The following is a 12,263-nucleotide window of genomic DNA, read 5'->3' as shown; positions in this document are numbered from 1 at the left end:
TGCCAGCCAAGAATCATATATCCAGCAAAACTGTCTCTCAAATATGAAGGCGAAATTAGGACATTTCCAGATAAACAGAAGTTTAGGGAGTTTGTAAAAACCAAACCAAAACTACAAGAAATACTAAAGGGAGCTCTTTGGATAGAAAATCAATAATATCAGGTATGAACCCAAGACTATGACATTGGACGGAGTAATCAGAGGTCAACCCAGATAGGGAAATCACAAAAATGAATCAAGAAAAAAAAATGCTTGAAACAGGGAAACAGCAATGTCATTATGTAAAAGGAGACAACATTAAAACAATAAAGAGGGGCTATGAAATGTAGTCATAGATCTTTCATATGGAGAGGAAGACAAGGTGATATAAAGAAATAAAAGTTAGGTTCAAGCTTAGAAAAATAGGGGTAAATATTAATGTAACCACAAAGGAGACTAACTATCCTACACATCAAAATAAAATACAAGAAAAAAGAGAGACTCAGTAGAAACAAAATCAACAACAATGAAGAAAAGGAAAAGACAATATATACAGATAAACTACTCAGCACAAAAAATTAGCGGGAAAAAGAAACTGTCAACAACACACAAAAAAAGACATCAAAATGACAGCACTAAACATACCTATCCATAATTATGCTGAATGTAAATGGATTAATGTACCAATAAATAAACAGGGAGTGGCAGAATGGATTAAAAAAACATGATCTGTCTATATGCTGCCTACAAGAGACGCACCTTAGACTTAGAGACACAAAAAAACTAAAACACAAAGGATGGAAAAAAATATATCAAGCAAACAACAATCAAAAAAGAGAAGGAGTGGCAATATTAATTTCTGACAAAATAGACTTTAAAGTTAAATCCACCACAAAGAACAAGGAAGGACACTATATAATGATTAAAGGGACAATATACCTTTTTTATACCAGGAAGATATAACCATATTAAATATTTATGCACCCAATGACAGGGCAGCAAGATACATAAAACAAACTCTTACAGCATTGAAAAGTGAGAAAGACAGCTCCACAATTATAGGAGGAGGCTTCAACACACCACTTCCGGTGAAGGACAGAACATCCAGAAAGAAATTCGATAAAGATATGGAAGATCTAAATGCCACAATCAACCAAATTGACCTCATAGATATATATAGAACACTCCACCCAACAGCAACCGAGTATACTTTCTTTTCTAGCTTGCATGGAACATTCTCTAGGTAGACCACATACTAGGTCATAAAGCAAGTCATTGCAGAATACAAAACATCAAAATATTACAAACCATCTTCTCTGACCATAAGGCCATAAAAGTAGAAATCAATAACAGAAAAAGCAGGGAAAAGAAATCAAACACTTGGAAACTGAACAATACCCTGCTCAGAAACGACTGGGTCATAGGGGACATTAAGGATGGAATAAAGAAATTCATAGAATCCAATGAAAATGAAAATACTTCCTATCAGAATCTTTGGGACGCAGCAAAAGCAGTACTCAAAGGTTAATTTATATCAATAAATGCACACATCCAAAAAGAAGAAAGGGCCCAAATCAAAGAATTATCCCTACAACTTGAACAAATAGAAAGAGAGCAACAAAAGAAACTCACAGGCACCAGAAGAAAGTAAATAATAAAAATTAGAGCAGAATTAAATGAAATAGAAAACAGAAAAACAACTGAAAGAGTTAACAAGACCAAAGCCAGTTCTTTGAAAAAATTAACAAAATTGATAAACCACTGGCCAAACTGACAAAAGAAAAACAGGAGAGGACACAAATAACCTGAATAAGAAATGAGATGGGCAATATTACAAGAGACCGAACTGAAATTAAAAGACTCGTATCAGATTACTACGAAAAATTGTACTCTAAAAAATTTGAAAACCTAGAAGAAATGGATGAATTCCTAGAAACACACTACCTACCTAAACTAACACAAACAAAGGTATAAAAACTAAATAGACCCGTAACAAAAGAAGAGATTGAAAAGGTAATCTAAAAACTACCCCCCCCCACCCCCCCAAAAAAGCCCTGGTCCAGACAGCTTCACTACAGATTTCTATCAAACTTGCAAAGAAGAGTTAACACCACTACTACTGAAGGTATTTCAGAGCATAGAAAAGGACGGAATACTCCCAAACTCATTCTATCAAGCCAGCATATCCCTGATATCAAAACCAGGTAAAGACTCCACAAAGAAAGAATATTACAGACCTATATCCCTCATGAACTTAGATGCAAAAATTCCCAACAAAATTCTAGCCAATAGAATTCAATAATTCACCATGACCAAGTGGGGTTCATACCAGGTATGCAGGGATGTTCAACACTAGAAAAACAATTAATGCAATCCATCATATAAATAAAACAAAAGACAAGAACCACATGATTTTATCAATTGATGAAGAAAACACATTTGACAAAGTTCAACACCCATTCATGATAAAAACTCTCAGCAAAATAGGAATAGGAGGAAAATTCCTCAACATAATAAAGGGCATTTATACGAAGCCAACAGCCAACATCATCCTAAATGGAGAGAGCCTGAAAGAATTTCCCTTGAAATTCGGAACCAGACAAGGATGCCCTTTATCACCACTCTTATTCAATATTGTGCTGGAGGTCCTAGCCAGAGCAATTAGGCTAGATAAAGAAATAAAAGGCATCCAGATTAGTAAGGAAGAAGTAAAAGTATTTCTATTTGCAGATGACACGATCTTATATGTAGAAAACCCTAGAGAATCCTCAAGAAAACTACTGAAATTAATAGAAGAGTTCAGCAAATTATCAGGATACAAGATAAACATACAAAAATCAGTTGGATTCCTCTGCACCAACAAAAAGAACATGGAAGAGGAAATCACTAAATCAATACCATTTGCAGTAGTCCCCAAGAAGATAAAATACTTAGGACCAAATCTTACCAGAGACGTAAAAGGCCTATACAAAGAAAACTACAAGTTACCTCTGCAAGAAACCAAAAGAGACCTATTTAAGTGGAAAAACATACCTTGCTAATGGATAGGAAGACTTAACATTGTGAAAGTGTCTATTCTACTAAAAGCCATATATAGATACAATGCAATCCCAATCCAAATTCCAAGGACATTTTTTATGAGATGGAGAAACAAATCACCAACTTCATATGGAAGGGAAAGAGGCCCCAGACAAGTAAAGCATTACTGAAAAAGCAGAACAAAATGGGAGGCCTTAGTCTACCTGATTTTAGAACCTATTTTACCACCACAATAGACAAAACAGCCTGGTACTTGTACAACAACAGATACATAGACCAATGGAACAGAATTAAGAATCCAGACATAAATCCATCCACATATAAGCAGCTGATTTTTGACAAAGGCCCAAAGTCAGCTAAATGGGGAAAAGAGTCTGTTTAACAAATTGTGCCGGCAGAACTGGATATCCATCTGCAAAAAAATGAAACAAAACCCATACCTCACATCATGAACAAAAACGAACACAAAATGGATCGAACACCTAAATATAAAATCTAAAATGATAAAGATCATGGGAGAAAAAATAGGGACAATGCTAGGAGCCCTAATACATGGCATAAACAGTATATAAAACATTATTAACAATGCAGAAAAGAAACTAGATAACTGGAAGCTCCTAAAAATCAAACACCTATGCTCATCCAAAGACTTCATCCAAAAAGTGAAAAGACTACCTACAGACTGGAAAAAGTTTTTAGCTATGACATTTCACATCAGCGTCTTATCTCTAAAATCTACATGGTACTGTAAAAACTCAACTACAAAAAGACAAATAACCCAGTTAAAAAATGGGCAAAGGATATGAACTGACACTTCACTAAAGAAGACATTCAGATAGCTAACAGATACATGAGAAAATGCTCATGATCATTAACCATTACAGAAATGCAAATCAAAACTACAAGGAGATTCCATCTCATTCCAACAAGGCTGGCATTAATCCAAAAAACACAAAAGAATAAATGTTGGAGAGGTTGTGGAGAGACTGGAACACTTAAACACTGCTGGTGGCAATGTTAAATGGTACAACCACTTGGGAAATCGATTTGGCACTTCCTTAAAAAACTAGAAATAGAACTACATACTATCTAGCCATCCCATTTCTTGGAATATATCCTAGAGAAATAAGAGCCTTTACAAGAACAGGTACATGCACACCCATATTCATTGCAGCTCTGTTTACAATAGTAAAAAGATGGAAGCAACCAAGGTGCCCATCAATGAATGAATGGATAAATAAATTATGGTATATTCACACAATGGAATACTACCCATCGATAAAGAACAATGATGAATCCATGAAACATTTCATAACATGGAGGAATCTGGAAGGCATTATGCTGAGTGATATTAGTCAGTTGCAAAAGGACAAAATTGTATAAGACCACTATTATAAGAACTTGAGAAATAGTTTAAATGGAGAAGAAAACATTCTTTTGTGGTTACGAGAGTGGGGAGGGAGGGAGGATGGGAGAGGGGTTTTCACTAATCAGATAGTAGATAAGCATTTAGGTGAAGGGAAAGACAACACGCAATACAGGCGAGGTCAGCACAACTGGACTAAACTAAAAGCAAAGAAGTTTTCTGCATTAACTGAATGCTTCAAATGCCATCATAGCAGGGCTGGGGGTTTGGGTACCACAGTTTCAGGAGACATCTAAGTCAATTGGCATAATAAAATCTTTTAAGAAAACATTCTGCATCCCACTTTGGAGAGTGGCTTCTGGGGTCTTAAATGCTAGCAAGCAGCCATCTTAGATGCATCAATTGGTTTCAACCCACCTGGAACAAAGAAGAATGAAGAACACCAAAGACACAAGGTAATTATGAGCCCAAGAGACAGAAAAGACCACATAAACCAGAGATGACCTCAGCCTGAGACCAGAAGAGCCGGATGGTGCCAGGCTACAACAAATGACTGCCCTGACAGGAAACACAACAGAGAACCCCTGAGGCAGCAGAAGAGCAGTGGGATGCAGACCCCAAATTCTTGTAAAAATACCAGGCTTAATGGTCTGACTGAGACTAGAAGGACCCTGGAGGTCATGGTCCCCAGACCTTCTGTTAGCCCAAGACAGGAACCATTCCCAAAGCCAACTCTTCAGACAGGGATTGGACTGGACTATAAGATAGAAAATAACACTGGTGAAGAATGAGCTTCTTGGATCAAGTAGACACATGAGGCTCTGTGGGCATCATCTGTCTGGAGTAGAGATGAGAGGGCAGAGTGGGTCGGAAGCTGGCCAGATGGACACGAAAATAGACAGTAGAGGGAAGGAGTGTGCTGTTTCATTAGGGGGAGACCAATTAGGAGTATATAGAAAGGTGTATATAAATTTTTGTATGAGAGACTGTCTTGATTTGTAAACTTCCACTTAAAGCACAATAAAAATTAAAAAAAAAAGAAATTAATATAACGAACATTATAAAATATTTTTAACTGAATGATAGGAAAGGTTATACATATTGAAATTATAGAAGAATGCACAGCTTTCTGAGGCAGAAATGAATGTATTTTAATGCATATTTTAGAGAAGAGTGAATGCTAAAAAATCTTTAAAATCCATTTTAATAAGTAAGAAAAGTTCCTGGTGGATTTTAAGGAGAAAGACAAAATAATAAAGCTTCTAGAAGATAATATAAGAGAATATCTTCATGACCTTGGAGTAGTCAAAGATTTTTTAAACAAACAAAAGAAAAAGTATGCATTAGCCCTAAAGGAAAAGGTTGATACCTTGAGTACACCGAAATTGCCTCCTGTTCACGAGCAATCACCACTAAAATGCAAGCCCCAGTGAGAAAAGATACGCAATATAAAACCAGCAAAGGGCTTGCGTCTGGAACGTATAAAAAGACCTGCAAAATGCTGGAAAAAGATAGTCAACTCAATAGAAAAATGGGCATGTGACATAATAGACACTTCATAAAAGAACAAATGCAAGTGGCCAATCAGGAAAATACAATGAAAACCACAATGACATTCCGCCATATATCCACCAAAAGTGGTAGAAATAAAAACACTGACAATACGAGATGATGGCAAGGATGTGAAGCAATGGGACCTCTCCAACTGTACTGGTGGGAGTAAATTTATTAACCACTATGGAAAACAGTTTGACAATACTGAAGTTGAAGATATATCTACCCTATTTTCAAAAAGTCTAATCCTAAATATATCCCCAGCAGATATGTGTACCAAGAGACATGGACAGGAATGTTCACTGAAGTATTATTTTAATAACAAGAAACTGGAAACAACCTATATGTCTATCAATAATAGAAAAATAAATAAACTGTGTTATACAATGGAATACTATACAGCAAAGAAAAATAAAAACTACAGCTACATGCAATAGCACCAATGATTCTTATAAACAAAATGTTAAGTGAAAGAAATGAGATACATAGACAAAAAAAATACTGTTTTTTCCATTTACATAATATTAGATAAAATTAAACTATAGCATTAAGGAATGCATCTTTAAGTGGTGAAGCTAAAAAGGAAAGGGTAAAAACCATTACCGTATAAGTCAGGAAAAGTGATGAGAAGGGAGAACAGGAGACTTCTAGGGTTGTGGTGATATTCAGTTTCTTTAACTGTGTGGTGCATCTTGGTTATATTTTCTGGTTTGTGCCTTTTTTTTTTTTCTCTATGTGTGTTTTATTTCACATTGAAAGATTACATAAATAGATCACATATCTGAGCATTTTAATACCTCCCTTTGCCTTCAAGTTAGAGCTCATTCTCCTTACTTTTGCTTCAAGGCTCTTTGAAAGCTGACCCCTTCTTAATCCACTACCCTTGTCTCTCTCTATCACCCACACTCAGCATACATTGCTACAGTCATAGTGAACGAATTGTAGGTTCCAAAACATGACATCTCGCTCACTTCTTTTGCCTTTGCAAATACTGCTCTTTATTTAAAACTGTCTCCCCAGGCTCATTCATCTGACCTACTCTTAGCCATTTTCAGGAGTTACCTTCTCCTAGGAGCCTTTCTGCTCTTCCTTAGGTGACATTTCAGCCTCTGATTCCCCCATGACAACACTTGCCATGTGTCTTAGTTATCTAGTGCTGCTATAACAGAAATACCCCAAGTAGATAGATTTAACAAAGAGAAGATTATTTTCTCACAGTAAAGTAGGCTAAAAGTCCAAATTCAGGGTATCAGCTCCAGGGGAAGGCTTTCTCTCTCTCAGCCCTCTCATCAGTCTTCCCCCCTTACTGGGAGCTTCTCTGCACAGGGATCCTGGGTCCAAAAGATGTGCTCTGCTCCCAGCACTGCTTTCTTGGTGGTATGATGTCCCCCTGTCTCTCTGCTCACTTCTTTCTTTTATATTTCAAGAGGTTGCCTCAAGACAAAATCCAATCTTGTCCTGCCTCACTAACACAACTACTGTCCATCCTCCCTCATTAACGTTAGAGGCAGGGTTTACAACATATAGGAAAATCACACAACACCAGGAATCATGGCCCAGCCAAACTGATACATACATTTTTGGGGGGACATAATTCAATCCGTGACACCACACCATGTGAGATGTTTCTGTTTACTTGTCTATATGCCACAGGACAGTGTGTTCCTCAAGGGGAGGGAGCATTTCTTATTTACCTTTCTATCTATGGAGCTTTAGTCAGTGCCTGGCATGTAGAAGATAAAAAAAAAAAAAAAAAAAAAAAATCCGTCACCACTGAGTCGATTCTGACTCATAGCAAGCTTATGGGACAGAGTAGAACTGCCCCACAGGGTTTCCAAGAAGCAACTGGTAGATTCGAACAGCCAACCTTTTGGTTAGCCACCAGGGCTCTATGTAGTAGATAGTCTAGCAATAATTTTCAATAAATGAATAAAACCAGAACAGTGATTATTGCATCTCTTTTGTGTTACCCAGGTGGATAACGGACGGCTGAATTTAGAGAGCAAAGACATTGAAAGCATTGATGACACCAAATTAAGCCGTTTCATTACAGTCAACAACCTCCGCCTGGTGACAGAGTACAGCCCTATGGTAAACAACAGTCCCTGTCTTTAGCCCCTGAAGTACGCGTGTCAGGGAGGGTGTTTGTCTTCATAGCAGAGATCCTTTTCTCCTGGAGTTCTGATTCTTTGATCAATAGTAACAGTGGCTGTCATTAATTGAAGACTTTGTTTGAACATATGTTTTGAACATATGTTTATGTTGCCATCCTTACATTAGCCCTTCGAGATTGATAGACTTGTCCCTATTCAACAAAGAAGGAAACTGAGACTCAGAAAATTAAATGGCCTATCACATGACCAATAAGAAAGAACCAGGGTGAAAAGCTAAAGTGACTGATTCAAAAACTTTGGGGATTTGCTGACTGAGAGTGCCCCATGAAGACAACTTTGACTTAAGCAACACCAGGCTTCTCAAACTAGATTTGAGTCTGTGCTGAAGGTCAACTTTTAACACATTGGTGGCAGATACTTTTGTTAAATGCAATAAAAATAAATCACTACACAAATTTAAAGAATCAAGCCCACCGATCACATACTTGGATGTTTCAACAGTGCCAAATTTCTATTAGTTTCTAAACACCTATTCCCAATTTTCTATGCCTATCTGTTGTGGACCAGTGACAAGCAGATCCTAGTCTGGCTTTCCCTGCAATCCACACGTTGACTAGTACATGCCTAGCCCCTCAGGGTTCCTCAGCCTTCTTTCCAGTTTTGCCTTCCTCTGGTGTTGCATGCTGCCGTTCCTTGGTGGAGCCCTCGTGTCACAGTGGTTATGAGCTTGGCTGTTAACCAAAAGGTTGACAGTTCAAATCCACCAGCGGCTCCTTGGAAACCCTCTGGGGCAGTTCTACTCTGTCCCATGGGGTCGCTATGAGTCAGAATTGACTCGACAGCAATGAGTTTGATTTTATGGTTTTGGTGCCTGGGTGAGGAGTCCACGGATGTGGCAAACACTTAACACACTTGGATGCTAACCAAAAGGCTGTAGGTTCAAGTCCACAAAGAGGCACGTCAAAAGAAAGCCCTGCCAATCTACCTCCAAAAAGTCAGCCATTGAAAACCCTATGGAGCACAGTTCCACTCTGACACACATGGGATCGCCGTGACTCAGAACTGACTCCAGGATAACTGGTTTTTACTGGGGTGACTGGGTGAAGGGACCATCAATCCCAATTATTTTCTGGTTTTCTAATACTCTACAGTTTAGAGGGTTGTCTTATATATCCTGCCTTTGATTTTCCCTGACGAAGATCATAGAATGATAGAGTACTGGTTTCTAGTGATCTACGTCAGCTCAGAAATGCTGTGTGTTCTCCAACAACTTATGTGTATTTCGTGATATTTAGGACGTACAAAGCACATTCACACCCATTTTCTCATTTGATCCTCACATCAATTTTTTGAGCTAGAAGAGAAGACTTATTATACCCATTTTATATAGGAGAACACTCAGGATCCAAGTGACTTATTCAAGGTCACATGATAAGTAGAGAAAGCATAATTTAAGGCAGAAAATTTAACTGATAATGTATTAGCTCACATTGCCTGTTTCCATTTCATAAGAGAGGAAATAGAAGTGCAAAAGAGTTAACTTCCTCAAGGCCCAATGGCTACTAACAATTTCAGCTACATCAACAGCCCTATTCACTTGCCCCGCCTTTTGTTTTTGTTTCTTTGTAACCCCTGTGTCTGACTGAATCCTGTGGTTTTCTACTCCCCACATGGCCTCTGATAGAACACACCACTTTTCCTGTTGACAAATTCTGTCCACTCCTCACATGTTTGTCCCTGTGGAGGGGTGGCTCCATTTGCACTTGTGCTAAGATACTACCACACACACTTCTGGGCAGTCAGCAGTAGTCTTCGAAAAGTATTCTTCTCCTAGACCATCTCATTCTGGATGATTTCAGGATCTCTGCATTTATAGCTCTGATGTCCTCAGCGCTCCAGGCTAGTGAAGGCAAGGGCAAGGACGGACCCTTCCTGAGTTCTGGTGACTTGTCCATGTCTTATCTTACAGGGCAATGATTTTTTTTTTTTTTTTAACTTCAACAGTAGTAGTGAAGGCAAATCACATCAAGAGGAAATTAGGTAAGAATCTCTTTATAGAAGCAAGTTCAACCCTGATTGTGACCTTTTCATCTCCCCAATTTTTTTTTTCTTTTGATGGCCTACCCAAACTACTATAGCTGCTACCCATCTGCTGCTGTGCACAGGTGTACACCAGCAGCAACTGGGCAGAAAACCATAGCCATGTACTTGGCCTGCTAAGCACTTTCAGTACACACACTCAGTACTTGGCTTCAGGATGAAGAATCAGGCTGTGTCAGGATTAAACTAATCCCTTTTGCTATGCCTAATCCCTTCTGCTAAGAGCACTGTGCCTTTTGACCCCTAGCTCCTATTTCTTGCCTCTTCCTAAAATTTTATCCTCCATCTGTGCTCTCTAGGAAGGTGGATACATGCTCTAATTTTAAGTAAGAAGATCTAGTAAAACAAGAGTCAGGTATTTACCATCCAGTCCCCAAAATTTAAAATCTAAGAGCTCCAGAGGAAATCTGTGGCAAAGAGCTGCCTTGCCTAAATGTTGGCCCCCTGTGGCCAGTGGAGACTGAGGATTGCTACAGAGACATATGTAGCTTCAGGAAGGACCCTACCTGGTTGTTTCCTTTTCCACCCTCCTGGGACTCTGCCCAATGATTCATTAACCCACTGTTCTCTCTTCCTCCTGTGTACACGGCACTGTTACAGCAAGGCCTTCTGTATTTAGAGGCGAGAAGTGAAAACGAACAGGATTTGTTTAAAATAGAAATACTTGCAACACTATTTCAGGAAAGTGAAATGTAGAGAGCCAACACAATAGTTTTACTCCCTCCCTCCTCTCCTCTCTCGGTTCCCTCAGCCTCCCTCCTACTCCCTGTCATTCACAAATTCATGAGGAATTCCTGTCTCTAAGTTAGAAAAAAGGGGCCAACACTTCTGGCCTCCTGAAGAATCTACCTTTTTACTGAACTGAGGCAGACTGGTTCAACCAAATGAAGATTTGCCATCAGCTAGCTCTGTAGGAGTCAGTATATCTTGGTGGTTAACAGCACAGACTCTGAGCCAGACTGTCTGGGTGTGAAGCCCAGTCCACCACTTATTAGCTCTGTGACTTCAGGTGAGTTACCTAATATACTGGATCTTTAATGATTAAATTAGTTATTATATGTAAAATGCTAAAAACAGTACCTGGCACATAGTAAGCTAAGCACTCAATAAGTATACACTAGTAGTATGCAGTCAAAGGCCACATTGTAAGCCTGTCAGATCGGTCTAGCAATACTAACAGGGGTTGAAAAAGAGTAAAGTAATTAATCACTGCATAACAAATTACTCCAAACCTTAGCATCTTAAAATATTTTCTGTAGGTTAGAATTTAGGAGTGGCTCAACTTGGTGCTTCTGGCCCGGACTCTCTCAAGAGCTTGAGAGTCAAGATGTTGGCCAGGGCTGCATCTGAAGACTTGACTGGAGCTGGAGGATCTACTTCCAAGATTGCTCATTTATATAGCTGGCAAGTTGGTGCTGGCTGTCTTAGTGTTTCACCACATAGGTCTCTCCATGGGGCTGCTGAGTGGCCTACGCTGGGGCTAACTCTCCCCAAAATGAGTGATACAGGAAAGAGCAAGGCAGAAGCCATGATGTCTTTTGTTACCTTTTATTACTAGTGTGATTATCTACTCACACTTCACCTATTTTGCAATATCCTGTTAGTTACTCAGATCAGCCCTCTTTAGTGTGCAAGGATGATAAGAAAACCAGAGTGAGACCTATTGAGAGCCATCTTGGAGGCTGATTACCATTCATGTTAAGAGTAGACAGCTCTCATTTACGTTTCAGTGTACCCATTCACTGGGTTGCCAGTAAAGTTTCTTTTTTCTCTCTCTCTCCTGATAATACATTTCAATTTGCCAGACTGTGGTTGGCCTATTCAACAGCTTGGTTCCGATTCATCTTCTCCTGATGATTAACAAGACCTCCCCAGGGTATGAAGAAAACATGCACAGATACCAGAGGGCAGCTAAGCTCTTCCAGGGGAAGGTGAGTCTGAGATGAGGGGTACTCTTTTGACTCCTTACCACAAGGACATGAGAAAAAGGAAGATGGGACCAGGGAAGTAGAGATGAATAAGGAAAACAAGTATGGTTAAGATATATCAAAATAAGAGCTACAACATAGTATATCACATTACTCTGATTTGAACTTAAAGATACTATAGAT

General features: G+C 38.8%; 2 protein-coding genes across 5 annotated transcripts in view; one reads left to right on the top strand and one right to left on the bottom strand.

Annotated features, from left to right (window-relative positions):
- The window catches only part of PDE6H (phosphodiesterase 6H), a 91,801-nt gene that overhangs the window by 62,097 nt on the left and 17,441 nt on the right, over window positions 1–12,263 (bottom strand). The window lies entirely within an intron of this gene.
- ERP27 (endoplasmic reticulum protein 27) overlaps window positions 1–12,263 on the top strand; it is a 34,497-nt gene that overhangs the window by 18,855 nt on the left and 3,379 nt on the right. For 3 of the 4 annotated variants that reach the window (XM_049882548.1, XM_049882546.1, XM_049882545.1), the window contains 2 exons: window positions 7,913–8,029; window positions 11,958–12,083. In XM_049882548.1, coding sequence (XP_049738505.1) covers window positions 7,913–8,029; window positions 11,958–12,083 — 243 coding nt within the window. The remainder of the gene's footprint in view (window positions 1–7,912; window positions 8,030–11,957; window positions 12,084–12,263) is intronic. The other variant, XM_049882547.1, reaches the window with a different exon arrangement.

This window comes from Elephas maximus, chromosome 4 (assembly GCF_024166365.1).
Source record: "Elephas maximus indicus isolate mEleMax1 chromosome 4, mEleMax1 primary haplotype, whole genome shotgun sequence".
Taxonomy (NCBI): domain Eukaryota; kingdom Metazoa; phylum Chordata; class Mammalia; order Proboscidea; family Elephantidae; genus Elephas; species Elephas maximus.
The sequence above is the reverse complement of the archived record's forward strand: the minus strand, read 5'-3'. Positions and strand labels throughout refer to the sequence as shown.